A 27,845-nucleotide genomic window follows, 5' to 3' on the forward strand; every position below is an offset into this window, starting at 1 on the left:
CATCACCACACCTGGCTCTTTTTTGGTTAATATTGAGACAGAGTCTTGCTAAATTGCCCAGGCTGGCCTTGAACTTGGGATCCTCCTGCCTCAGACTCCTGGGTAGCTGGGATTAAAGATGCGTGTCATTGCACTGAATCCCTTTTTTTTTTTTTTTTTTTTTTAACGGTACTGGGGATGGAACCCAGGGGCATTTTACCTCTGAGTGACACCCCCAGCCCTAAATTTTATTCTTTAGTTTTTGAAACAGGGTCTTACTTAGTTGCAAGGGGCCTCACTAAGTAGTCGAGGCTGTCCTCGAACTGCGATCCACTGGTTTCTGCCTCCCGAATGCCGGGCTTATAAGCATGCGCCACCATGCCCAGCTCCCAAATTTGTTTTGAAAAGTACTTAGCACTTTCTGAGCTGGAATCTATCTTTTTTTTTTTTTTTACTCCAGAGCCAAATAGTGGAGAGGTATGATTTCTGGGATATTAGAAGTGACATGTTACTTTTTTTTTTTTTTTGGTGGTACTGGGGGTGGAACCCAGAGGCTTTCTACCTCCGGGCTATACTTCCAGACCCTTTTTTAAAATTTTTATTTGGAAACAGGGTCTCACTAAGTTGCTGAGGCTGGCTTTGAACTCGTGCAATCCTCCTGTCTCCGCCTCCCAAGCTAACCCTCCCACCACGCCCGGCTGACATGTTACTTTTGAAGGATGCTTGGTAGACTTGGCATAGTCTGGCTCTTGGCCTGGCATTCATCACCTGGCACGTGGCATCCACCTAGGGCTGCTTCTTACTGACCTCTGTCCTGATGAGCTCTTGCTAGGCACCCTATTCTACTCAGTAGAATTCCACTCAATAGCACTGAGGTTTCTTCTTGATTGTGGTGGTGGTAAAATTGTTAGTACACATGCAAACAAAACAGTCGTGCAGCTGGGCATGTTGGCACACGCTTGTAATCCCCACGCTTGGGAGGCGGAGACAGGAAGATCGCGCAGGTTCGAAGCCAGCCTCAGCTACTGAGTGAGGCTCTCAGCAACTTAGTGAGACCCTGTTTGCAAATAATATATAAAAAACATAGGTCTGGGAGTATAGCCCGGAGGTAGAAAGCCTCTGGGTTCCCCCCCCAGTACCACCAAAAAAAAACAAAAAACAACAACAAAAAACTATTGTGCAAGTTGAGAATTCTTAACCTGAAGTGACATTTGGTGGGGTTTTAAACAGACAAGTTAGGCGGGGTGTGGTGGTTTACACCTTTGTGATCCCAGTACTTGAAAGGATGAGGCTGGAGGGTCTCAGGTTTGAAGTCAGCCTTAGCAACTTAGACCCTGTTTAAAGTAAAAAGGGCTAGGGAATGTAGCTCGTGGCAGAACACCCCAGGTTCAGTCCCCAGTACCCCACCCACCACACACACCGAGTGAGCCTTTTCATGACAAATATTACTTGCTGTTAGGATAAGGCTGATTCGTCTTTAGTTCTCTTTCTAATTTGTTTTTGTAGACATGAGTGCTGGAAACATTGGTCACATCTAGAAGTCGATTGTATAAAAACGGTTTTTGTTGTAGCAGTGTACTAAAAATATTTTAAATTTCCCCACAAGTGTTATAAAAATTGTTATTCCAGAAATCACAAACGGATGTTTATCTACTGATCTTTATTTTAGCTTTTTACTTTCTCCAAAAGCTCACAGTGGGTAGCCCAGATCTGCAGAAGGCTTAGACTACTTTGGACAAGTGGTCATGATGTCACCACTGGCTGTGTTGCCAAGGCTCTGTCACCAAAGCTGTCCTGTAATCTTTCTCTTGAAGGCCCTTGTTTATTCACTGAATTGAGAAAGGCTTGAGGAAATTGATTATATTTATTTTAATCTCATATTTGAAGTTTTAAAAAATGGAATACAAGATCAGAAAGTTTATAAACAGATGGGTGCATTAAGAAGTTTCTGTAAGTGGGGTGTGGCGGTGCATACCCATAACCCAGTATTTCAGAGGCTGAGACAGGAAGACTGGGGGTTCAAGGATGGATTCCAGGTTTAGCAACTTAGACTGTCAGTAACCTAGTGACCCTGTTTCAAAAACAAAACATCCAAAGGGCTGGTGGCGTAGCTCAGAGGCAGGACGCCCTGGGTTCAGTCTCTAGCACTACGCCGCTGCTGCCAGCGTCCTTGGAACCACCAGTGTGTCAGCCTGAAGCCCTGCACAGCCCTTTCCGTCCCCCAGGACCAAGTGCCACCTGATTTGTGTGGGGCTTGCTCCTCCTTTTCCCCTAAGCACCCTCTGTGTGCTTTTGAAAAGACGTCCTTATCAGTTTTCAGTTATCGTAATGAAGTAGCTGAGATGATGCGCTTTATAAAGAAATGGAGTTTGTGTAGTTGGCGGTTTGGGAGCTGAAAGTCCCAGTTTGGGCAGCCCGATGGCTTTTGATGCTGGATGCATAATGAGGAACGCTGTGTTGCATTTTGTATTTGTGGTAGAAGTTCTGATTTATGATTGGATTTGTTATTTTCACTGTCCTTGTGAGGCAAATTGATGAGCCTTTTTTTTTTTTTTTTTTGGTCCCAACAGGAAGGGTAATCAAGGGTGGGGGGGGGGGGGATGCTCCCTGGTCAGCTTTTAAGAGTTTTAAAGGAGACTTTTTCCCGCTCATGCAGGTATAGTTACCATTTTGCATTTCAAAGTCCCTAGAAGGATGAAGTTTCTCAGAAGACTAGAGAGGCCAGTTGTCCTTTAGTGAGAACAAACTCCTGTCCCTGTTCAACCTGTCCTTGAGGGCTCAGGTTCCATCTCCAGCTGTGAGAGTGAGCCAGGACCCTGCAGGCCTGTGGAGAGGTTGTACCCAAAGGGTTATACATGCTTAAAGCTTTGCTCAGCCTCCCCTCCCTCCCTCCGGAGTCTCACTGTTGGCTGAGCATGTCCTCGAACCTGCAGTCCTCCTGTCCTGGCTTCCCAATTACTGGGAGTATAGGCGTGTGCTGTCACACCTGGCTAACTTTTTAATGTTTAATTTGGTAAATATTTTGGTAGATTAAAAATGGATGAAATCTTCAAACAGCTTGAGTGTGAATGGTTTCCACGGCTCCAAGTATAGTAGAAATGTTGTGTGTCTTAGAAGATTCAAGTATGAATGACTTCATTTCAGCTCCCTTGATGAAAACATTTTAGTGCACTGCTAAACTCCGAGTTTTTCCCTGTTTTAGATTAAATAGGATTGCGAACCAGGTGGCCATCCAGCGGAAGAAGCAGTTTGTGGAGCGGGCCCACAGCTACTGGCTGCTCAAGCGGCTCTCCAGGAACGGCGCGCCTCTGCTGCGGCGCCTGCAGTCCAGTCTGCAGTCCCAGAGGAGCACCCAGCAGGTATGTGCGTGCCCTGCCCGCCCACGCCCAGCGCTGGGCACAGAGCCAGGGGAGGGCGCCTGGTGCAGGCTGACCCTGGCTGTGAGCTGTGGGCAGGGGGGTACATGTCCCCCTGGCCTCTGTGTTCAGGGTTGGGTTGCTCTTCCTCCTGTCACTCCGTAAGTGCAGGCAGTGTCTTCCTCTGCTAGTACTTTGCCAGCCCTGGAGGGCGGTGCTCAGGAAAGCTGGTACCCCTGGGTGCTAAGCACCTGCAGCCGAGTAGAGGCTCAGTTAATGTTCTTAGTTCCTGAGTTTTTCACCCTATGGTGTTGAGACATAGATATTCATCTTTCAGCTGCCTTTCGTGTACTTAACGCACAGTACTGCAGGCCCCTGGGTGGTCACTTAGCCCCGGGGCCTGGAGGAGAGGGACCCGGGCAAGGGGGCCTTGGGGATGAACCCTGGAGTGGAGTGTGTGGTGCAGGTGGCCACTGGCAGATCGAGGCTTGGTCTTTGATTCTGGGATGGCGGCATCATGAGAAGAGGGGCTCATCCCCTTTGCACAGCAGCCTAGAGGGAAGGGCAGAGGGCATGCGGTCTGTGGGCACTCGGTCTGGGCTAGATGGAGCCGAGAGGAAGGGCGCTGGGAGGGAGGTGCCAAGACAGCTCACGGCCGGGCAGCCGGCAGCAGAGGCGCCCGTGCTAAGGCAGAGGCTAGGAGGACCACTGCGACCGTGCCTCCTCTCTCAGCAGTCACTCACTTCTGTGGACCTCGGTGCCGTCTTCCAGAGCTGACGGGCACAGAAAAGAGACCGCTCACGAGCAGAGTAAGCAGGGGCTTGGAGTAGCGGAGGCTGCTGCGCACGGGCGCTTCTGTCCGAGGCGAGGCAACGGGCTGCGGGAGAGCTGGCCACCGGCTCTGCTGCCGTGTGGCTGCTGCCACCGACAGCATTTCTTTATTGGAGCCAGTAAATTTGGCATATCCACACATGCACAAGAAGGGCTCCTTGGGAACCAGATACTTCTCCACAGTGGTTTCTAGGCCAGTGTTCTTTTGGCGGATGTTCTCAGAAATCTGTTTCCAGCTGTTGAGCAGTATGGTTTTCAGATGCTCTGGGGAGTCGTTTACCAAATCCACATTTTTATGTATTTATTGGTGTTGGTTATGTGCACAATGTTGTTAGTTTCGATTCATTGCCTAAAAATACTGAGCAACATAGCCGGGCACAGTGGTGTGCATCTATAACCCCGGTACTTGGGAGGCTGAGGCAGGAGAGTGGCAGGTTTGAGGCCATCAGTAACTTAGCAAGACGTGGTTTCAAAATAAAAAGGGCTGGGGATGTATTTTGGAGGTCGAGTGCCCTGGGTCCAATTTCTAGCACCAAAAAACAAAAAAAAGAATGAAAAGAAAGAAGGACCGTAGAGGAACGTTGAGGTAGCCGCTGCTCTGTGCTGTGCTGGGCGGGTGCTGATGCTGTTCTGGGGGTCGGGAGCCACCTGCATGGGGCGTGGGTGCTGGGCTTGTTCCCTCACCTGCGCCAGCCTGTGTGTCCTGTCTCTCCTGCCTCCCACCCCACACTGTTTGCAATTTTTTTTAGCTGTGAAGACGGGTTCTTTGCAGTTTGGGATCAATGATTCTTGACCCTCAGACCCTGGATGCTTTAACAAGCAGGCTGGTGGCCTGGGCCCAGATTCTACATACCGCAGCCTGAGGGATGGGGAGTCGGGCAGAGCAGCACGGGAGATAGGGCCTCCCTGGGAGTGGGGATAGCCCGGCACCGCTGGCTGACGCACCTGTGCACAGAGGGCATCCTGCGGCCAGGGAGAAGGACACGCTCCAGGGGTTCATGCCCTGCCACTGTGTGCCCCAGACCCCAGCCACGTCTGCACGGTTCTGCAGGCAGGAGTGCAGTCCCTGCGCCATAAGGCGGAGCATGGGCATTCCAGATGCAATGACAGTGCCTTGGTGTATGTGGATGAGGCCCGAGGTCCTGCCTGGTGCACCTGGCGGGCAGGAGTAGGAAGTGCGGGCAGCCTGGAGGAGCCTGGGGAGGGAGTGGAGCTGGGACCTGCTTGGGTGAGATGCAGGAGGCTGAGGGTGCCTTGACTGGCAAGGTGGGCTACGTGGGGTTATGGTTGCCTGCCATTGGCTGGAGCCTTTGGCCTTTTGGTGAACACTCGGCAGCGGTTGTCAAGGATGCAAGTCTTCCCTGTGATATAGCCTCCTGTCCCCGCCTGCTTGTGAGAGGACCCTCTTGAGGTCGTGGGTCAGTGTGGGTGGCCATGGCGCCTCAGCCTGCGGAGCCCAGGGCGCCCCCACGTGGCCAGGCCGACCGGCCCGCCCTTGAGCAGGGAGGTCTGGCCATGTGCCAGGGAAGACAGCTGCTGATGATAGAGGGGCCAAGGTGCCCGTCTCCACGCGCTCCTGCGTCCTCACCTCCCTGCCACGCCCACCGCGGGTCTCCAGCCCCTCTGCTCCCTGGCTCCACTGGCTCCTCCCGCCCCGCCTTGCCTCACGGTCTTGGGGCTCTCTGGCAAGGTGGGTTCCAGGGCCCGTCAAGACAGACGCATGGAGCGCAGGGGCCCTTGGAGCCTTGGCAGGAGCCGCCTTGGGCCTGACCGACGGACGCCCCAATTGATTTCCTCAGAGAGAAAATGACGAGGAGATGCGAGCCGCCAAGGAGAAGCTCAAGTACTGGCAGCGGCTGCGGCACGACCTGGAGCGCGCCCGCCTGCTCATCGAGCTGCTGCGCAAGCGCGAGAAGCTCAAGCGCGAGCAGGTGCGGCCTCGGGCGGTGGGGCGGTGGGGCGGCGGGGCGGCGGGGGCCCCGGGCCGGGTGAGGCCTCGGTGGCTGGGCCCCTGTGCTGAGCATGTGTGTGGTTGCAGGTGAAGGTGGAGCAGATGGCCTTGGAGCTGCGGCTCACCCCGCTCACGGTGCTGCTGCGCTCTGTGCTGGAGCAGCTGCAGGAAAAGGACCCCGCCAAGATCTTCGCGCAGCCCGTGAGTCTCAAGGAGGTACGTCTGCCCTGACTGGGTGTGTGTGGGTTGGCTGCTCAGCGGAGCTAGGGGAAGCGCAGGGCTGCTGACCTTAATTTTACTTTTATTAAATGGGCACATGCATTTTTTTTTGTAGTATTGGGGGTGGAACCCAGGGGCTTTCTACCTCTAGGCTACACCCCAGCCCTATTTTATACTTTATTTGGAAACAGCGTCTCACTAAGTTGCTGAGACCCTCACTAAGCAGCTGAGGCTGGCTTTGAGCCTGTGCTCCTCCTGTCTCAGCCTCCCAAGCACAGGGATTACAAGCGTGCGCCACCACGCCCCCACATGCATTTTTAATCATCCAAGATGGTACATTTGTGAGCATTGACGGCCACTGGCGGCTCCACTCGGCCTCGGGCTGGCGCCTTGGCTGCCATTGTGCTAGCTAGAGGGGCTCAGTCGGGAGGTCTGCAGGGATCTGGGTTCACGGCTGACACTTGTTAACCGTGTGAAGATAGTCTGCTGTGTGTGGTTCTTAAATATGCTTGGCTCTGTAAATACTGTGGAAGAAGTTGAATCCTGTTTTAGTTTGTAAATGATTATTTTCCTCCCAAAAATTAGGTACCAGATTATCTGGATCACATTAAACACCCCATGGACTTTGGCACAATGAGGAAGCGGCTAGAAGCTCAAGGGTATAAAAACCTCCACGCGTTTGAGGAGGATTTTAATCTCATTGTAGATAACTGCATGAAGTACAATGCCAAGGACACCGTGTTTTATAGAGCCGCAGTGAGGCTGCGAGATCAGGGAGGTGTTGTTCTGAGGCAGGCCCGGCGCGAGGTGGACAGCATCGGCCTGGAAGAGGCCTCGGGAATGCACCTGCCCGAGCGGCCTGTCGCGGCCCCTCGGCGGCCTTTCTCCTGGGAAGACGGTAAGCACTGGGCACCGTGGCCAGGAGAGGCGGGAGAATACTCTTCCCAGCAGACTGTGCACAGTATTAGGATTCCAGCGCGTGATCAGCGTAAACAGTACTGAGTACTGTGTTTTTGTTGGTGTTTTCTCTGCCTCGCACACAGCACCTCGCACTCGGGCTCTGCCACACTTCAGATGTCCACTTGAGAGACACAGGGCCAGGAGCAGCCCAGGTCTCAGTGATACCGACAAAGAAGGGTTCAGTTGGGACCGTACACCCGACTGGGCTTTGGTCCACTCTGACAGTGTCCTGAGGTTGGGAGGGCTGTCGGCAGCCCTCAGTTCCAGAACAAAAGCAAGGCCCTCCCCCGGTGTTGCCCTGACTTAACCTCACCGCGCGCGCATGTTGTAGAAAGGCCCAGGATGGTGTGTTCCCGGCCCTCCTGATCCCAGCCTGGCCTGTGCTTCTGGGACATGCGGTGGCTGCCTGATCAAGGCTGTCTCTGGGTGGGTCCTGGGAAACCTTGCTGCCCCTCGCTTGCCGAGCCTCCTTACTGTTTGTTGAGTGCTGTGAGTGGCCAGATGGGCTGGTGGGGTACCTCAAGGCACTGCTTTCCTGAATTCAAAGTTGTTAGCAAAAATCACAGTGCATCTGGCTCCTTGGTTCACGGGTCTCATTCCTGGTTTCTTGGCCTTTCTCCTGATGAATTTGTGACCAGTGCTAGGACTGGACTTAGACTGCTGCAGCTTGGCCTCGCCCTCGCCCTCCACGGCCGGTGGGCTGTGGCATCCTGACGGCTCTCTCCTCCCTTGTGTAGCAGCTGTGGCCTTAGCCAGGACACAGGTCTCCCTGCGGACTCCCAGCTGCTGGCCACCTTTGGCCGGCAGGGCCTGTTTCCTGCCAGCACTTTGGCCCCGGTAGGGCTTGCAGCGTAGGTTGAATTGTGTTGGTGTCTGTCCCTTGCTGACTCTTGGCTCCGGGTTGAGACTGCTCCGGGTGGTGTTGACTGCCCTTAGAAGTAGGAGCACCTGTGCGATGCTGGTTGCCCTGGTCCCTGCGCGTCATCTCTAGGTCTCCCCTTTAGCCACAAACCCGTGAACAGACAGGTGTAGCATCTTCTGAGTCGGTGGCCTTGAGGAAGAGACTGTGGACTTGGCTACTCAGATCTCTACATCAGGCTTTCTGCTAAAGAGTAAAGCAAAAATGAGAAATCATAATTGAATTCGCCCTCAGTGTTGGGGTGGGGAGAACGTGTGAGCCATTGTGCACAAGCCCTGTGGGACGTGTAGGCATAGACGAGAAGCTGCTGGTCCTCTGTTTAAAATCATCAGTCACTACAAGGCTGTTTTCTTTGGGGCTTCAGATGATATTTTTGTTGATATGAATGTTTTGGAAATATTATCTATGAGGTTTTGTTTGAAGTCGTGGTAGGGACACAAGTCCTGGGTCACTATGTTGTAGGCGTTTTAACATTTCTGACACTAGTGCTGTTTCCCGCATGGACAAGATGCTCTAGTAGGACTTCATTTTCGGGAGGACACTGGGCCACTGCATCAGGACACACCTGTCTTGGCTTCTCTCTTGCTCTTGCTCTGTCTTGGGCGCCTGGTTTTATCTTCAGGTAGTTCTGAAGAGCAGTTTTTTCCTGGTCATCTCACTAGTGTAAGATAGTTTGTGTTTTATGAGTTTTGGTGTTTTGTTGAAGTTGAAAATGCAGAGGCTTTTGGAGTAAAGACGCCTGGAATTCAGAGGAATCTGAACTTTGCAGCAGCCTTCAGTAAAGCTCCAGGATTAGGCTGCGGCCTGCTGGCCCTTATCAGCTCATTGCACACCACCGGTCGGCGGCCTCTTGCACTTGGGGTCTGGTGGAGCACGCACATCTCTCTGGTGGTCCTTGTGCAGCCCTCTGGGACGGGCTGCCTGTACAGGAGGTCTCCTTGGGGACTCCAGGAAAGGTTGCAGGTGTCCTCTGGGCACAGCCTCGGTGGCTGTACTGTACCTCCTGTCCTGTCCTGGTGGCTGTGGCGTGGAACTCTGCGGGAGCACCCTGCATCCCCTCATGGTGGCAGCCTCTCTTCGATTAGAGTGTGGGCTGTTGATCTGTGCACAGCCTCGAGTGGCCATGCTGGGCCTTGGTCAAGGGCAGGCTCAAGGACGGTGGGACAGTGCAGTGTTGTCAGAGGTGTCCGAGGACCGCTGGCTGATGGTGCATGTCCTTTGGTTCAGTGGACAGGTTACTGGACCCGGCCAACAGGGCTCACCTGGGCCTGGAGGAGCAGCTGAGAGAGCTGCTGGACAAGCTGGATCTCACCTGCTCCATGAAGTCTAGTGGCTCGCGGAGTAAACGAGCGAAGCTGCTCAAAAGAGAGATTGCCGCCCTTCGAAACAAGCTTAGCCAGCAGCACAGCCAGGCCCCCTCCGAGGGCTCAGGGACGGGGAGCTTGGAAGAGGACGCCGCTCCACTGGGGCCAGACGCGGGCCAGGAAGGTAAGCATGGCGTGCCACACGTACTTCTAGCCCATGTTCTGTGGGTAGCACTGGTTTCGTCAACTCTGAAATTCGTCAAGCTCTGGTTGCTGGGCATTCCCACCAGGTTTATTTAGTTTTTTGGTGGTACTAGGGATTAAACCCAGGGGCATTCTACCTGGAGCTACACCCTTGCCCTGGTTTTAAATTTTTATTCCAAAACAGGGTCTCGCTAGTTCGACAGAGGTCTCGCTCCTTGCCTGAGGCTGTCCTTAAGCCTGTGGTCCTATCTCGGCTAGGGTGGCCTTCGTGAAGCCGCAGGGTGCCCTCTGCTCGCCCTCCCCTCCCCTCCTCTCCCCTGCGTGCTCTCGCCGCTTGGACCCGCTCCTGAGCCACACCGGCAGTTTGGATGGTAGTCTCCCTAAGTTCTTTCCCGGCGTATCTAGCCAGCGGTAGAACATTGAGACAGGATACAGACTTAATGCAGAGGGCCATCTGTGGCAGAGGCCTGCTCTACCGTGGTGTCGCTGTGGGTGTGCCACGCTCCTCCAGGCGCCGTAGACCAATGCTGGTGACGCACGGCCCTCTGGCTCCTCTGCGTCCCCGGCCCGGCCCGGCCCGGCCCGGCGTGTGGCTGCCTTTTGTTCTGTTGCTGTCTTAGGCAGCAGTAGAGACTAGTGCTCTGCCACTGGGTTTGTCCTAGAAGGTTACTTCCAAGCGAGGCCTGGTATTACATGCCTGTAATCCCAATATTTGGGAGGCTGAGGCAGAAGGATTAAGGTTTGAGGCCAGCCTCAGCAATATAGTGAGGCTTTCAGTAACTTAGACCCTGTTTCAAAAAAATAAAGAGCTGGGCGTGGTGGTGCACGCCCTTAATCCCAGCATTTGGGAGGCTGAGACAGGAGGATCACAGTTCATAGTCAGCCCCAGGTACTTAGTGAGGCCCTCTGCAACTCAGTGAGACCCTGTTTCAAAATAAAAAGTAGGGCTTGGGGGTGTAGCTCGGAGGTAGAATGCCCCTGGGTTTAATCCCTAATACTGCAAAAAAAAAAAAAGTTTAAAATACTGAAATTATTTAAAAAAATAGAGTGGCTACATTGTGTGGAGCAGCTAGTGTATGTTTGCAATTTGGGATTGGTCTTTGTGTACTTGTTTATGGATGGGGAGGACTTAAAAATCAGCTGCTCACTGGGCGTGGTGGCACATGCTTGTAATCCCAGCATTTGGAAGTCTGAGACAGGAGGATTGTGTTTCATGGACAGCCTCAGCTACTTAGTGAGGCCCTTTTCAACTCAATGAGACCCTGTTTCAAAATAAAGAATAAAAAACAGGTCTGGGGTATAGCTTGGAGATAGAATGCCTCTGGGTTCCATCCCCAGTACTTAAAATACACACACAAACACACATCTGGGTTTGCTGGTGAATGCCTGGAGACTGAAATAGGAGGATCGCAGGTTCAAGGCCAGCTTTGGTAACTTAGTGAGATTCTCAGTAACTTAGCAAGACTCTTTCCAAATAAAAAATAAAGTCGGGCATGGTGGCGGACGCTTGTAATTCCCCTGCTTGGGAGCCTGAGACGGGAGGATTGTGCAGGTTTGAAGCTAGCCTCAGCTGGTTTAAGAGACCCTGTTTCCAAATAAAATATAAAATAGGCCTGGAAGTATAGCCCAGAGGTAGAAGGCCCCTGGGTTCCATCCCCAGTAACCCCCCCCCCCCACACACACAAAAAAGTAGCACTGGGCGTATAGCCCAGAGGTAGATGGCTCCTTGGTTCCATCCCTAGTACCACCACCACCACCACTAATAATAATAATAATAATAATAATAATAATAATAATAATAATAATAATGGTTTAATCCCTAGTACCACCACCACTAATAATAATGATAATAATAACAACAGTAAATAAGTAAATGAAAATAAGCCAGGAGTGGTGGTGCATACTTGTAATCTCAGTTCTTGTTCTTGGGAGGCAGAAACAGAAGAATTGCAGGTTTTTTGGCCAGCCTCAGCAGTTTAGTGAGGCACTCTGCAACTTAGTGAGACCCTGTTTCAAAATAAAAAAATAGAAGCCGGGTGTGGTGATGCGTGTTTGTAATCCCAGTACTTGGGAGGCTGAGACCAGGAGGATTGCAGGTTCATGCCCAACCTCAGCTACTTAGTGAGGCCCTCGGCAATTTAGACCCTGTTTCAAAATAAAGAATTATTTTGTAGTAGAATTATTTTGTGTAGTTTGGAGGTCGATGCCCCTGGGCTCCATCCCTAGTACTGCAGTGAATGAATGAATGAATGAATGAATGAATGAATGAAAGTAAATGAGGGCTGGAGGTGTAGCTCAGAGGTAGAATGTCCTTGGGTTCAATCCCCAGACCACAGTAGTAAATGAATAAATGGATTACCACATCATAAGTAAATAAACAAACAAATAAATAAATAAATGGATAGCTATGGCTGGTAGAATGCCATTGGGTTCAATTCCCAGAACAAAACAAAACAAAAACGTTCTTCCAGTGTGTCCAGCTGAGACTCCGTGTGCCGTGTGTCTTTTGGGTGACAGAAGGGGAAGTCAGTGGACACAGGAAAGGTTTTAGTTGGTGTGCCACACATTGACTCCCTGTTCCCTCACCACCTCTCCTAGCAGGCCGTGGTGCTCTGCTGCAGCTCTCCCGGGGCCTTTGACATCCAGGTCTGTTGGGATCCCAGCTGCTCTTGTGTGCCCTGCTGGGTCCCGGATGATGGCCCTACCAGTTCCCATGACGACCATTGCAGCCCTCTTCCCATAGCCCTGCCTGGTCACTGGCTGAGGCTGGTCCTTGGGTGTGACCACTCTGGCTGGTGTACATCTCGTCCTAGGGAGAGCGAGGCAGGGAGTTTGTTGACAGGTGGGTTGCTTCTCCTCTGAGCAGCCCAGCCCTGGTGCTCTCCTCCCAGACCCACTGGCACCTTGTCCAGCTGCCCTTGCAGGTCTTCTTCAGCGGCTTCCCCACCCACTGGGCTCACCAGGCCGGCCGGGGTGCCTTCTGTGTGAGGGTGGTTCCTTCACATCCCTCTACTTTTTTTTTTTTCCTGGGGTTGAATCCAGTGGCATTCTACCTTTAAGCTGCACCCCCAGACCAATTTTATTTCTTAAACAGGATTAGGCCAAGTCACACAGGGCCTTGCTAAGTTGCTGAGGCTGGCTGGGAACCAGCAATTCCCGTGTCTCGGCTTCCCCACTGCGATCACAGGCTGGTGTCATCACACCTGGCAGGAGGCAGCTGGTGTCCTTGGAAGGTCATGCTTGCTGCCTGGCAGTGCTTGGGTCATTTTGGAGAAAGCACACACTTGGTGTCTGAGACGAAGATGCCCAGAATGGCTGTAGATCGTTCGGCCTGTGTGGAAATGACTGAACTCACGGTGTGTTTCCTTCGAGCTCAGGGGTCAGCAGATGGAGAGAGAAATGGGCTTGCCAGGCTGCTCCAAGGGGAGCAGAGTGTAGGGAGAGCCCCTTGCAGTGAAGAGTGAGAATCCCCAGGGCGGAGTGCCCTGAGCTGCTTGGGAGGAGTGCGCTGCCCGCCGACCATGGGGTCAAGCCGGGAGCCAGGTGCTTGGCAGTCGGCCAGCATGTTGTCCTAGAAGACGAGGCCCCCGTCTTTTCCTTGAGTAGACCCGCGATGTTATCGCAGCAGTTCCTTAATATCAAGGGTGTAGTGTTACTTGAAATGCAGCGGGACAGCATTGACGTGACGTTCACGTGTCCTCACCTGAAGAACTTGGCCTGCTAGCCCTCAGTGCTAGGCCCGAGGCACGCACCTGCTGGAAGGCGGCCTCCGCTGGCCGCCAGAGGCTTGGTGGTCGCGTGTGCCCCCTGGCTCCCGAGCTCCAGCCCTGTGTGACAGCCAAGGTCCAGGGGAACCCCTGCAGCTCTGAGAGGCTCCGCCTGCCTTTTATATTGGGCTTGGTTCCGTTGACGGGGTGCAGAACAGTGAGCAGTGGCTTTGGAAGGAGAGAGTCCAGACCGTGTGCTGGCTAGGGGCCGTGCCAAAGGCTGCAGAGACAGTTGCGTGCAGTCCTGTGGCACCACGGTGTGTGCAGTGGCCGGGCGTTCCTGCTGTGTACACACCACGGAGTGGCCAGCAGGTAACGGCGTGCTTGGAAAGGAAGCTGACCAGCGTCGAGGTGCAGTGTGAGTGCGCTGCCCCCACATACCCAGGGGAGGAAGGCGCGATGGTGAGGACGGCGCTCTGCTGGCCACCGTGACTCCCTGCTCACGCCCTGGGGTTTCTCGTGGCTGTGGCCTTCAATTGGCTCCCTGGCCAGGTGTGTAACACTGAGGCCTGCCCGGCTCATTCACGTTGATGGAGTGGCCGGTGTGACTTAGACCTGGTGCGGGCCGTCCATGGCCAGTGCTTCTACTGCTGGGTGTGGGGTGAGTCCCGGCTACGGAGACTTTGAGGACCTTTTTTTACATTTTTGTCTGAGCTTCACATTTGAAATCTGTAGACTTTATTCTAGAAGCTAATGGATCATTTCTCGCATGCAGTTGACATCTGAACATTAGCAGCCAGAGAACCCTTGAAGAGAGCGTTCATAGCTCTGTATTTTCTGACTGTCAGATGGCACGTGAGGGCAGCTCTGTGGCAGGGCCCCACAGGCCAGGCAGTGTGTAAGCTGTTGGGACAGGCAGCATGGAGGGCCGTTGTGAGAATTCCCCTCTCAGTGCTATCTACCTAGGCTCAAGCGCTGCTGGTCCCTCGATTACAGGCGAGGACGCTGAGGAGAAAGGGGGCTCAGTGGCCTCTGTGGTCAGCAGCAGGGTGGTTTTGAACCTGGACACACAAGCGGCTCCTGCAGTGCCTGGTGTCCACGAGTGATTCTGGGAGCTGGCCCACGCAGAGCTGGGCGGAGGGCACACGGGCTAAGGGTAGAGAGGGCTCGATGATGCCTGGGACGCCCACGGCACAGATGTGGCTGGAGAGAGGTGGGCCAGGTGGAGACTTGGTGCAGAGTGCCTGGCGGGCGGGCCCAGGGTGCCTGCACGGTGCCTGCAGCTCTGGGAGGAGGCGGCTCCTGGGTGCCATCCCTACTGGTCGAGGCTGCCCATTGGCTGTGGCCCTGTAGAGGCCGTGGGGTCTCAGTGAGTACTGAGCATCATGGTCGGGATGGGAGCTGGCGTGGGGCCATGCAGGAGGGGCAGGGCAGTGGAGGTGCCCGCCTCGGGCCTGCTGGACGGCACCCTTGGCTGTCGTTAGCCACTCACGGGCACAGGGCACGCGCAGCTCAGGAGAAGCCCTCAGCAGCAACTGTGCTCCTGAGCCCACCTGGCTACTCAAGGCTCCCTGCCCCTCAAACAGAGTGGGTGGGGAGAATTTTGTGAACATTCAACGTGTCAGCGGTTCTGAAATCCACTTTTCCGCTGTAGAGAAGTGATCTCCAGATGCAGCGGTGGCCTGTGGCGTGAGTGCTTGGTCTGTGTCCCCTTTGAGAGGCCTTTTTAGATGCAGGCGTGTGGTGGAGGCGGTGCTTCCCCTTGGTGTTGGCCCGGCCTGCAGAGGCGCAGCGGCCTGCAGAGGCGCAGCGGGCTGTGGGCCTGTGGAGACCAGCGTGGAGCCCAGAGGCGCTGCTGCGGGGCGGGGCGGGGCGGGCAGTGCCCCCTCGGTCTGGCTGGCTCTGCCTTTGAGGTTTTCAGGGAGAACTTTTTGGGCATTGTATTCAAGACATTTACTCTGAGTTAATCAAATGACATAGAGACATCAGTGAAGCTTGTAAGTTGTGTAGCTTTTCACTTTCAAAGTGGCCTTTTTGGATTTAAATATTAACCGTATATGTTTCAAATGTTTTGTGGGAGTTTTTCAGCTGTAATATAAAAGCTTCCCCCAGTGATAATGAACACTACTCGGATGGTTTGCGTTGTTACTCTTGGCGAATGCGCACTCTCTAAAGAACCTCCAGTGCTTGGCCCAGCGTGGCGTGACCTCACACAGAGCCTCAGAGCCCTCTGTCCCTTGAGTTCTTAGTGCACACAGCGAGCCTGGGACTCGCTTCCCTGTCCTTTGATGTTGGTGACTGTTACACACCTTTTTAAAGCGCTTATAGTCTCGTGTCAAGCACTGTTTCTGTGAGTCGGGTGTGCAGAGACCCTCCCGCCAGGGCGTGGAGTCCTCTGCGGGGCGGGCGTGTGTTCCCAGGGGTGAGGAGGCTGGCCTGCCTTCTTGGGCTCCTTCGCGGCCCTTGACACTCCCCTTTTGGGCTTTGCTTGGAAAGCCTGGTCAGAGCGATTTCCCCGCTTCCTCCCGCGGGCTAGCCTCACGGCGCGGTGTAGAGTGCTGTGGCGGCCCAGGAGGCGCCAGAGCTCTGGAGGTCGTGTCTTCTCAAGGTAAGTGAGTGTCTATTGCAGAAATTGTCATGAACGCAAACGATGTATCTAATATTGGTATGTGTGAAGTGTTCTTTCAGATTTTCCAGAGAGTAACGTGCACCTGGGCCTGGGGCCCGGCCCCAGTCTCTGGCTAGAGAAGCACACACAGGAGCCGCGGCCTGGGCTGCTCGCTGCTCAGCACACGGTTCTGTGTGATGCCTTGTTTCCTTGATTGAATTAGTAAATTGGTGGACTTCACATTTATAGTAAGTTTTATAATAGACTTTCTAATCTTCAGTTTCAAAAATCACTTTATTTATAATTTTTTCAGGAGATAAATCTCCCCCTAAACTTGAACCATCAGATGCATTACCTCTTCCTTCAAACTCGGAGACTAATTCAGAACCACCAACCCTCAAACCAGTAGAACTCAACCCCGAGCAGAGTAAACTATTCAAAAGAGTCACATTTGATAATGAATCACATAGCACTTGCACTCAGAGCGCACTGGTAAGCGGACACCCTCCAGAGCCCACCCTCGCCAGTAGTGGCGATGTGCCGGCGGCGGCGGCCTCCGCAGTGGCGGAGCCATCAAGCGATGTAAACAGACGCACTTCTGTTCTCTTCTGCAAATCGAAAAGTGTAAGCCCCCCAAAGTCTGCCAAGAACACTGAAACCCAGCCAACTTCTCCTCAGCTAGGGACCAAAACCTTTTTGTCTGTAGTCCTTCCGAGGTTGGAGACTCTACTGCAGCCAAGGAAAAGGTCGCGGAGCACATGTGGAGACTCCGAGGTGGAGGAGGAGTCCCCGGGAAAGCGTCTGGATACAGGTAAATGTCTGGCGGCTGCCGCGCAGAGGTGTGTTGTGGGCTGAGCTTTCGTCTTTGCAGAAGTCCGTGATTTTCCGAGAACACAGACAATGCGACTGTTCTTCCAGAGCCCACAGGGCGTCCTGGGCGCACCCCACGGGTGACTGCAGCCCTCCACAGCGCTGCGGTGGCCTGACAGGGCCGCTCCTGAAGCCCGTGCTGGCGGCTCTGCCCCCTGCGCGCTCTCCTCGCTGGTTTGGTTTGACCGGGTGCCTGTACTTGTGTGTGTCGGTACCTCCTGACTTGCGAGCGGCCATGCCTGGCGTTTGCTGGAGCCCTAGCTCTCCCAGCTCTCGGGATCTGAAGCTCCTGCGGTGGCCCCCACATTCTAGCGCGGCCTTCTGACAGTTCTTTCCTTTTGCTAGGCACACCACTTTGTACGTTTGGTTGCAAGGACGTTTTAATGGTTTCTTAGTGTTTTATACAGCTTGTTAGTCTATGTGCATTGCAGGGTTATCACCTGCTAAATACCACTTGGAAGTGTTTCTTATTTCTTACGGGGCTTGTACAACCCACTTGTTTAGTCGGCTTTCCAAGACACTGTATGCGCCGGCGCCAATGGCGTTCACGTGGAATTGCACACGCTGCGTTGGGAGGAGTTGCCGTGAAGAACAGCTGTACTTCTGGGGTGTCGGGGCCAGACCTCGGCATTTCTTTCTGTGCATACATGTGGCGGCCTGTTTGTACCTGTTTCTGGCCCTGGGTTGGAGCTTGGTTCCCGTGTGTTCTCATCTGCCCACTGTCCCCCAGCTGCCTTAGTGTTGGCGGTCTTGGGTGCGCTTCCCATGAGGACACAGGGCTGGCGTGGGTGCCGCTTAATTCCCCAGAACAGCAGTGACGGTCCCTGTGTGCGGGAGCCTCCCCAGGCCTGGTGGCAGTGGGGCGGTGGTGGGTGAGCCGGGCAGCATCTGCTGTCATCGTCCCCCCATCTTGAGCCAGGTCTGCCGGCCTGAAGCCTCGGAGGATGGTCTTAATGCTACAGTGCATTCCCACCATGGCCAGTGGATAGGTGGAGCTTCTTGTTGCCAGATGATTTTTTAGGTTTCATTTCTGTGTGTGTAGGTGGGGATTGCACTGGGGGCCTTGCAGTAAATTTCATTTTGGTTTTGCATATATGATTAATTTTGTAGGAACCTCTGTCTAAGTGATTTTAGTATTCCATAGGTCTAGATTGGACCTTTCCAGTTCTTGGGAATCTCTTGCTACACCTTAGCTTTTTTCAGCCAGAGTTAGTGTGAGGCTCCATCACCTTGTGGTATGAGCTCACTGGGACATGCCAGCGATAAAGCGGGTCAGAGCGCACGTGTTCTGCCTCAGGCCCCCACAGAGCTCAGATCCATCCTGCCTCCTTGGGCTTTGCATTGTGGAGCTGATGTGGAGGCAGCACCTTTCCTGCTTCCAGCAGGCAGCCCTTCCCTCGGGACCTTGCTGGAGCCTTCGCTGCCTGGGGCCACGCCGGGGTGCGGCTCCAGGGCTACTCGGACTTGGGCATCGGACATTATGGTAGGAGGTGACGCCTCCCATCCGTTTCTGTTTCTGCCTTGCCAGGGTGATTTTGCAGGTCTCAGCGGTGACTGAGTCTGAATGTAGCCTTGCTGTGGGCCGTGATGTGTGTGAGCTGCTGTGTGCCTCGGAGGCACTCAGACCAAAGCAGAGGTTTCTGCTGCTCGTTCCAGAATGGCGGTAGAGCCCAGTGGGTGCCTGGTGGAGCCCCAACTGCACGCCTGAGCAGCAGGAGCCTTGGCAGCGCTGACAGCAGACCCTGGAGTCAGGGCTCGGCCAGCAGTGCGGGCCTGCCAGGACGGATGAGCCACCCCCCCCCCTCCACACATGCATGCGCGCGCGTGTCTGCTGCTCTCAGACCGCCTGGATTTCTTTCTCAAGTGTGGCTTTTGCAGTCAGACATAGACATAAGCATTCTGAACCTTGCGTATTTCTCCAGATTCAGCGGTGTGCTCTGATCTTTTAGGGAGCTCTCTGATGTTCTCCAGTGTACTGCAAGACTCCAGGTCAGGCTAAGTGCAGACTCGCATGTTCTGAGCCCTGCTCACCCCACCGGCCCCTGCTGTATGCTGTGAGTGAGGCGGTAGCACGTCTCTGGCCCCTGCAGAGGCTTGGAGCGTGGCCACTCTGTGTTCAGCGTCTTGCCCAGGGAGCTGCTCCGTCCTGTCCCTTCCTCTGATTGCACACGGTTTCTGACAGGGACTTTCAGGCCAGAACCTGTGTTACTTGCCTCCTACTTTGAGCCTCCAGGTGGAGAGTCTTAACAGTGGTGGGGCGAGCAAACAAGGATCTCCATGTCCCTAGAACAGGGAGGAGGCTGGTCTGTTCCTGTCCTTTCAGTCAGACTAAATGGCTTTTTCGCTGTTTTCCAGGTTCTCATTTAACTGCTAATGTGCTGGGTAGCTCACTCTTTGGATCCTAATCCTTTTCTCTTACCTCGACCTGGACTGGAGTCTGCTCACAGCCCCTGGGACGCAGAGCGGTCGCTGCTCCTTGCCGTGCCCGCAGTTCTTGTGGATCACAGTGGATCATCTGTGCAGCCATCCTCTAAGCAACACAGACGCAGCCCTTGGAGGGTGCCTCTGTCCCGCCAGAGCCCAGTGGGAGTGCCGCTGGCGCCTGAGCGCTCACTGGCGCCGAGGAGAGCCTAGTGCTGCTGGCAGGCAGAGCGCCTGCCACCGCGCGGACGACCTAGTGGGACAGGGAGCTCCAGCCTGAGCCTGTCCAGAACGGATCCGTGATTCTGGCCGTAGAGCGGCCGGGGCCCAGCATCTGGAGGGCTCTGCGCACGGCCACTCTGAAGACGAGCCGCACTCCATCTCCTCGCCCGCTGTTAGCACCTTTGCTTTCTCAGTTCTGCCCGGTCTCCACGCTCTCTTTACTTCTTTCTTTCACTTTTTCCTGGATTACTGAGCAGCTGAGTCCTCTATCTAGTGGCCGTGCGAGCGCCTGCCAGGCCAGCGAAAAGTCCTGCTCACAGGGACCCTCAAGCAGCCTCGCAGCCTGGGCCACTGGCCTGCCTCGGCCATTCCCAGCTGTCTTCACAGAGCCTGGCTCAGCAGAAGCAGGCGGTGGTTGGGGTCTTCTTGTTTGCTGTGCCTTTACTGGAAGGTGGAAAATGCCATTCTTTTTCCAGTAGCTAAAGTAAATTCAGAAGATGATCATTGCTGCCCAGCACTCTGATGTGCTGGAGTGCTCGCTGCCCATGGGCCAGACAGGGCCTGGCCCCCAGCTCATGGGTTGTTCCACTCACCACATTTCAGAAGAGCCGGAGAAGCAGGGGTGGCCGCTTTGCTGGCAGGGCCAGGGGGCCTGGGGCCTGCTCAGCTGGGATGAGTTCCCACGGGGTCTTCACCAGGGTGGGGGCTGGCTCACCCAGCTCCTCACCTGCTTCATCCAGCATGTCTTGTTCCCAGTGGGTTGGGAGGCTGAGGTCAGAGAAGACTGTGCCCTGGCTGGCCTTGGGGCTTTTCTCTGGCCCCACTTGCCACACGAGTACTGGGCAGGGGAGGAGGGGCCAGGCGCTGCCTTAGCTTGCTGCCCCAGCACCACCACGTGGTCTCCTCGGGTCTGGGGCACTGCAGGGTGTGTGCTCGGCTGTGTGCAGAAGCCGTCCTGCCTCTTCGTTGGTCTTCATCGTTCACCTGCCTTTTCAGTTGCTGGAAGTTCCCCTGTTGCATACACTTTAGAGACTCGGTATTGCACGCACGCCTGCTGCTTAGACGCCCTGTGGGCCCGGTGCCCGTCTCTGGGGACCTCTGGCCCCTGGCTCCCAGCAGAGGCTGTCCTGGCTTCCTGAGCCGTCTCGCCCAGGTCTGTTCTCTCAGGTCTTTGCAGGGTTGCTGAGGAGTCAGTGAGCCAGGTTCCTCCGTACTCCAAGCCACGCAGGAGTGCTGTGTAGGAGGATGCCAGTCCTGGCCACATGGAGGTGGACACGGTGGGCTGTGCCTGGCTGCTGCATCACAGCTGTGGGCTCTGAGTGGCAGCTACTGGACCTTCCTGAGTTTGGGCCTGGGCTCCCCGGGCCATGCTGCCTCTTGAGACATGTCCAGGCCTGGAAGCCCCGCAGGGTCCAATCTGGCTGTGCGGGCTTTCTAGTCCTGTTGCAACCACATCTCCCTCTCCAAAGCTGACCTAGAGCCCTGCTCCCTCCCGTGGTCTCTTGGGTCTTTCCTGGAACGCCCTCAGTCCACTTAACATGTGAAAAAGCTTATGTAAACAGTTTAGCGGCCCAAATGTAGTGAGCCCTATGAACACTCAGGGAAACCCAGAGGGAGGCTGCTGGTCCTTCTTTCTGCACCAAGAGCCTTCCCCTGTATTCTGTCGCCTGGGTCAGCCTTTCGCTCAGGCCCCGGTGGGGCCAGCGCCCTCCCTGCTGAAGTGCGCACCCGAGGACAGGGCTCTGGCTTCTGCCTCCTGGCTGGCTAGTAGCCTCCAGCTGGCCCTCTACCAGCCTGGTCTTGCGAGTGGCTGTCACTCTTCCCCCAGCTGGCTGCCACCTGCTGCATTTGGCCCTAAGTCACTCCTGGTTCAGGGCCCTCCCCAGCCTCCCTGATGGACTTGGCACAGGTGGGGAGGCTGATGGAATCTAGCCCACCGCTTCTAGAGAAGCTCCTTCGAAGGGCTGGGCGGTGCTGCTCATCCTGGAAAGGGCCCACTCTGCACTGGACGTCTCGGGTGGGCACAGCACGGGGAGGACAGTGCCCTTGAGGCCACTCCATGGCACCCGGACCTCAGGCACCCATCCTCACACCTGATCAGTGGTTCTGGTTGCCCAGGCCCTGTGTAGAGCTGGCCGGCCCAGTGCCGTCCTTGCCCTTGGGCTTTTCCTGAGGCAGCAGCACCCGTGCTGGTGCCTGCTAGCCCCAAACCTCGGGGTCCACCAGCAGATGGCACTGGCTGGAGCTCCTTCTCGGCCCTCTGGGTCCTGGGCGCTGTCCAGTGGGCCTCTGTGCTGACTGGGTCAGAATGGGAGTCGGGTGGGTCTGCTTCTGCGTCTGGAGAGCCGTGGCCTTCGGGCCCTGCAGCCTGCTGTGGGGCCTGCCCTCCCTGCAACCCTGCTGCTGTGGCGGGGATGTTGGACTGTGAGGGCAGCTGCGGTCCTGAGCCCTGTGCCGGCCAAGTGCTGTCCTTTCCTGGAGGGAATGTGGGAGTGTGCCTTAGCAGCCGCAAGCCTATGATCCGGCCACTCCAAAAACTTCCAAGAAAAGCTTTATTTACCATCTACATGTTTCACTTTGGAAGTAGATTTTCAGTGAATTTTAAGGATGAAGTATGCAGGAAGTTGAGATTCCTTTTGGGGGAAGCAGCCCTGTTCCCTCCCAGCTCTGCCCAGAGGGAGGCCGCGTGCAGTGGGTGCCTCCCTGCTCGTCGTGAGGGGAGTGGAAGTGTTGAGCCCTTTATTAAACGCTTTCCACATACCAAGATGATGTGCTTGTGTTTGTTCGGCTGTCGGGCGCTGGGACACTGCGAGTCTTGGCCTCCTGGGCTGCGACTGGCCGCTTCGCGAGCACCATGGCCCGTCGCCCTGGTGCTGGTAGTTTTTGGGGCCTAGATTAGTGGGCCCCTTCTATTCAACGTGCTATTCAGGTACATGTTAATACCTGCCTTTTGAATGGAGGCTTTTTTTTAAAGCTTAGTGCTGCAGATAAGAACATTCTTGTTACTGGTGACCCCCGCTGCCCTGGGGTCCCGAGGGTCTTGTCCAGGTGTGGCTTCTTCTCCATAGTGTGGGCAGGCTGGCCCTTGCAAGTATGAGTCATCTTTCATCTAGGGAGGGGATGGGCTGCCCTTGGCTTGGCTTGTGGGGTCCATTCGGAGCTCTTGAGTCGTTTAGGAGTGCCTCTTTACGTCGTGTTCACGGAGCCGCTCTGACTTGGGTTTGCTGGGATTGTGCTTCATTCAGCGAGAGCTTCTCTGTCTGCTGCGTTTTCAGCACTGCCTAGTCTGCTGGACGTGACGTCACGGGGGTGAAAGTTAAGATACTGTCTCATACATACGTGTTCTTTGGAAAACACAGTGCACGTTTAAAGGAGAAAGTCAGGTGTGAGGCGTGGGGGCGTCGGCGGTGGGCAGCGGCTCTGGGGAGCTGACCGTGCCCCTTGCCTGCCTGTGTTCCAGGTCTCACCAATGGCTTTGGGGGTGCCAGGAGTGAGCAGGAGCCAGGCAGTGGCCTGGGGAGGAAAGCGGCACCTCGACGGCGCTGCGCATCCGAGTCAAGCATCTCCTCCAGCAACAGCCCGCTCTGCGACTCAAGGTGGGCACCGGTGCCATCCCGTGCTGAGGCTCCTTGACGGGGCTGGCCTGGAGGCCACTGTGTTCACTGCCCTTCACAGGATTTACCTGGAAGAGGAAACTTTACATTAGCACACTTTAGAATCTGTAGTTAAGCTTATACTCTGTCCTCCCCACGTCTTGCCTTGAGCAAGATGGCAACCCTGTTCGCCCTGTGGAGGTCACTTTGGCAGCTGAGACGGGGTCCCTGAACACCCTCGTAGTGGCAGGCTTACTCCTCCAGACCTGCCTACAGGCCTTCCCAGGGGGTTAGGCACCATCTTCTCAGCCCAGCCTGCTGGTGGGCAGCCACAGGCAGGGCTTCTGCGCTTTGGGGCCACAGCCCCTGACCAAACTCTGCTTTTCCTCCTGAAGTCTGAGTGCACCCAAGTGCGGACGAGGCAAGCCTGCCCTTGTGCGCAGGCACACGTTGGAGGATCGCAGCGAGCTGATATCCTGCATTGAAAACGGGAACTACGCCAAGGCTGCCAGGATCGCAGCTGGTGAGTTGTGTGTGGCTCGTGGTGGGCATTTCCAGAATGGACACCGCAGGCCTGGTCCTCGTGGCATCGTGTATGAGCAGAGCCCACTGGTTTGGAGAGAGGCCGGGCGTGTGTGCTCCTCCGCCTGGGGGTGCCGGCCGGACTCCCAGGCTTACCTGGGCTGCATCCTGTGGCCCACGCTGGGCCTGAAGACTTACTCCCTCTGAGGAAGCACGGCTGTTGATAATCTCAAACACTGATTCATCTGCCATTTGCAGCTGAATGGGTCACCCAGGGGTGGCGGTCCCCCTTGAGGCCAGGGAGGGGGTGGGGGCCTGTTGGTAGGCACAGTCCAGGGTAGTCAGCCTTGGGGACCGAGGTGCCTCCTGCTCTCCTGCATAGGGCTTGTGGGTGTGGCGGGTGCAGCGTTCACTCTGAGGCCTCTGTGCTGTGAGGGCTTGGGTGGAGCCCTGCCTCGGGGAGGTGCTGTATACAGCAGGAGGCCAGGCTGCTGGGGGCCCTGGGAAGGCTTGGGGTCCTGGCAGGTTCTGAGCAGGGAGCGGCTGATGGCGAGAGGTGTTGTGCTCCAGAGATGAGGGCCTTGGTCACTGGGGGTGGGAGGGGCAGGTCCTGGCTCTGGAGGCAGCCAGGGCTCCAGGCTGGATGCGAGGTGTCAGTACACAGAGCCTCCCCCCAGGGGTGGTAGTGGGGAGGTGCGGGGAGCTGGTGTCCTAGGCTGGAATGGCGGGATGAGACTGCAGGTCAGTGGGAGGCATGCTTGGAGCTGGGAGCTGGGCCTGCTGGGGGAGCCGGGCCTGCGGGCCGCGTGGCTATGCTGGGCCCTGGGAACGCTGCACTCCACTCAGACGCTCACTGCTGGGGCTTCCTTCCTTCCCAGAGGTGGGACAGAACAGCATGTGGATTCCCACTGACGCTGCGGCCTCGGTTCTGGAGCCCCTGAAGGTGGTGTGGGCCAAGTGCAGTGGCTACCCCTCCTACCCAGCCTTGGTGAGTCAGCGCTGCGGGCGGGCTGCTCGCCTGGCCTGGGCCTGGCTGCGTGGCACGGCGCCTGCCTGTGCAGCGGGGTGTGCGTGCGAGGCTGCCGTGGCGCATGCTCCTAGTGACCGCGGCGTGTCCCCAGCAGATCATCGACCCGAAGATGCCGCGTGTGCCGGGTCACCACAATGGCGTCACCATCCCCGCCCCGCCGCTGGACGTCCTGAAGGTCGGCGAGCACATGCAGACCAAGTCTGAGGAGAAGCTGTTCCTCGTCCTGTTCTTCGACAACAAGAGAAGCTGGTGAGTGCAGAGGCCTGGGCCTCGCCTCTGCCCCGGGTGCTGCTGCGGGCCAAGGGTGCCGGCTGAGTCTTCTTGTTTCTTACTGGAGTGCACAGCAGGGCCCTGCTGTGCTCTCTAGATGCGCAGTGCACTGTCCTCTGTGAGGGACAGATTGTCTAGACCATTTGTACCACCGGGAGAGTGCGTTCAGTTGGCTGCGGCTCTGCTGGCAGGGCCCTTCAGACTCGGTCCTGCCTGCCATGCACTTGGGACCCAGGGAGGTTCCGCAGTGCCTCTGCGGCATCCTCTCCCTCACTGAGCTGCCTCTGCTGGCTGCTCGTGCGCCTGGAGGAAGCAGGCTCACCCTGGCCTTGCCCAGCCGGGGCGTCCCCTCCCTTCGCAGGGCTGGCTTGCCTGTGCTGAGTGTGCACGTGCCCGTGTGTGCGCCGTGTGTGTTCCGCAAGGCAGCGTGGGGATGGTTGGAGGAGAGGAGACGGCGCAGTGGTGCGGGGCGGGGCGCCGTGCGCAGGGCGTGCATGGCTCTTACTCTTACTGTCTTTCTCTCCTAAAAAGGCAGTGGCTTCCCAAGTCCAAGATGGTTCCCCTTGGGATTGACGAAACCATTGACAAGTTAAAAATGATGGAAGGCAGGAACTCCAGCATCCGGAAGGCGGTGCGTGTGGCGTTCGATAGAGCCATGAACCACCTGAGCCGTGTCCACGGGGAGACGGCCAGCGACCTCAGCGATGTAGACTGAGCGGCTGCGGCGAGCCGGCCACGTGTCCATAGCTGTACATGTGTATAGTGCTCAGAACCTAACTTATTCTGGTTTTGTAGTTGTAGTGTTCTTCGTTCTCTTCCCCGGGGAGGGGAGGCTTTATTCCAGTTTCCTATGGACACCTCGCCTGGCACCGCGTGGGCGGGCGCCTTCGAGCGGTTAAGCCCGGCGTCCGCGGCGGTGCGCGTCTCGCCTTCCTTGGTCTGTATGTAGCTTTTTTTTTTTTTTTTAAAGACTTTTGAATGTTTAATAATTTTGTACATCATGCTCTTTACACAGAGTACCACTTATTTAATAAGACGGGATGTAAATTTACAATGACAAATGTGTATTTTAAGAAAGAAAATGACATTATTTTGAATGGTGCTTTGTGCAAAGAGGTGGAGAATAAATTTATGCTGTGTACATCACTTACAAATCACCAAAAACACTCCGCCAGTGTGACGCCGGGCGGGGCCTCCTTCTCATCTCCTGTCTGCCCTCCAGTCTCCTCTGGTCCGCCAACTCCTGCAGGCGTGCCTCCCAGCAGATTATTTATTGTAGAAAGTGTATTCATTTGCTTTATAATGAGAGATAAATTTGCAAAGGTATATTGATAAGCGTTTTCTACAGGCACACATGAGTCTGCTTGGCTTGGGAGCAGTGTGTTGCGTGGTTATATAAATGGCTCTGGCCTGTGTGTACTTTGATTTTGTAACCTGTAATCTTTTGTTTACAATGAGGGGCTTTCTGTAACTTGTTTTAATTTAGAACACTTTGGTAGCAATAGAACTTTGGATACTTTTTGTATGGTACATGTGATGTATATAGAATTAGTACTTTATTTTTATTTTTAAGAGGTAAAGCATTATGTTAGGGGGGAAAGTAGGGTGGGTTTCCAAATTTGCATTTTTTATATTAAAAATAAAGTCAAGATTTGGATGGTGTGGCCCTTTCATTCCCGTAGCACTAGGAGGCTGGTGAGCGAGGGGCCTGCGGTGGCGAGGGCACGGGTGGAGGCGGACGCAGAGCAGGGCCAGGCCTCTGGGGTGGCATTATTTATTACTTTGCCTAATCATATTTTTATTTTAAAGCTACAGTTAAATTTTAAGTGTTCTTTTAAGTCTACATTGTTTGTAATATCTCCATAGAAACTTGAAAATAAAAAGTCTTCCTTTGGTAGTTTTTGTCCGGTGTTTGGCCGACGCCTCCTGGTGTTGTGGTCCCAGCCAGCCCTGTCCACCAGGAGGTTGGTGAGGCTGGGCAGGGTCGCTGGGCCGGGCCCTGGGCTGGCTGCGGACGGCCGAGTGGGGGTGGCGGGGGGCTGTGGCAAGCTGTGGTGGTGCTGGTATCACTGGCCTGCGGTTTTCCACCCACGGTCAGGTCCTGCTGTGGAGTAGAGGCAGCTGCTCTGAGTGTGTGCAGAGTGGGCATTCGGTCTCCCAGCGCTTGCTCTGGCATCAGCTGCAGCTGGTCTGTGCCTCATTGTGCCCCGGGACAGCCTGCAGGGACCGGCCGCGGGGCCTGGGCTGCAGGAGAGCGACTGTGCCCAGGACCACGCGCTGGGAGGCCAATCGGACAAAATACAGCTGGGATGTAAGAAAAGACACGTGTTTGCAGATGGATCAACAAGGCAGTTTTGCTTTTTGCAAACAGGTTCTTGGTACCAGGGGTTTGCATTTGTAATTGTTAAAGAAATGCTACCTTCCCAGAAGGATGAGAGCGTATACAAGGTTGTAAGTGGTGGCTTCCTAAGCTAATCCTTTGATGGGAAAGCATTATAGTCTCACATGTTGATGTCCTTGACCCCTGGTCTCGGCAGCCGTGCCCTGGACCCACTGGCATGCTCTCCTGGGAGCTTCTGGAGCCAGCTTGGCCTCCCCAGCCTTCACCTCCAGGCTTCACCTATCCCCAGCCCTGCTCTCCGGGCCCACCTTGGTGTGGGGCCAGCGTGTCTCTGTCTGTCCAGGACTTCTCTGGTATCACCACCAAAGTTGGTCCCAGGCAGCCTGGGATGCTTGGTCACTGCGCTCTGGGGCCCCTGCGAGGCAGCAGTCTTCAGCTCAGAGATGGGCTCCCCTGACCTGGGCAGCTCCCAGGAGTGCTCTTCACTTCTGGCTGAGCATCACATCTTGGTGTTGACTGCCTGGCCTCGTGCTGGGCA

At 55.4% G+C, this 27,845-nt stretch overlaps 1 protein-coding gene across 5 annotated transcripts in view; it reads left to right on the top strand.

The window, feature by feature from the left end:
- BRD1 (bromodomain containing 1) overlaps positions 1–25,681 on the top strand; it is a gene marked incomplete at both ends in the record, with an annotated part of 41,165 nt that extends 15,484 nt beyond the window's left edge. Inside the window, 11 exons of one of the 5 annotated variants that reach the window (XM_080705213.1) lie at positions 3,182–3,338; positions 5,966–6,097; positions 6,205–6,333; positions 6,922–7,234; positions 9,443–9,703; positions 16,352–16,849; positions 23,012–23,147; positions 23,540–23,667; positions 24,545–24,654; positions 24,791–24,945; positions 25,498–25,681. In XM_080705213.1, coding sequence (XP_080561339.1) covers positions 3,182–3,338; positions 5,966–6,097; positions 6,205–6,333; positions 6,922–7,234; positions 9,443–9,703; positions 16,352–16,849; positions 23,012–23,147; positions 23,540–23,667; positions 24,545–24,654; positions 24,791–24,945; positions 25,498–25,681 — 2,203 coding nt within the window. The remainder of the gene's footprint in view (positions 1–3,181; positions 3,339–5,965; positions 6,098–6,204; positions 6,334–6,921; positions 7,235–9,442; positions 9,704–16,351; positions 16,850–23,011; positions 23,148–23,539; positions 23,668–24,544; positions 24,655–24,790; positions 24,946–25,497) is intronic. The other 4 variants (XM_080705217.1, XM_080705215.1, XM_080705214.1 and 1 more) reach the window with 4 other exon arrangements.
- Between the last annotated feature and the right edge of the window lie 2,164 nt (positions 25,682–27,845).

The sequence above is a fragment of the Muscardinus avellanarius genome, assembly GCF_963383645.1.
Source record: "Muscardinus avellanarius genome assembly, chromosome: 11".
NCBI lineage: Eukaryota > Metazoa > Chordata > Mammalia > Rodentia > Gliridae > Muscardinus > Muscardinus avellanarius.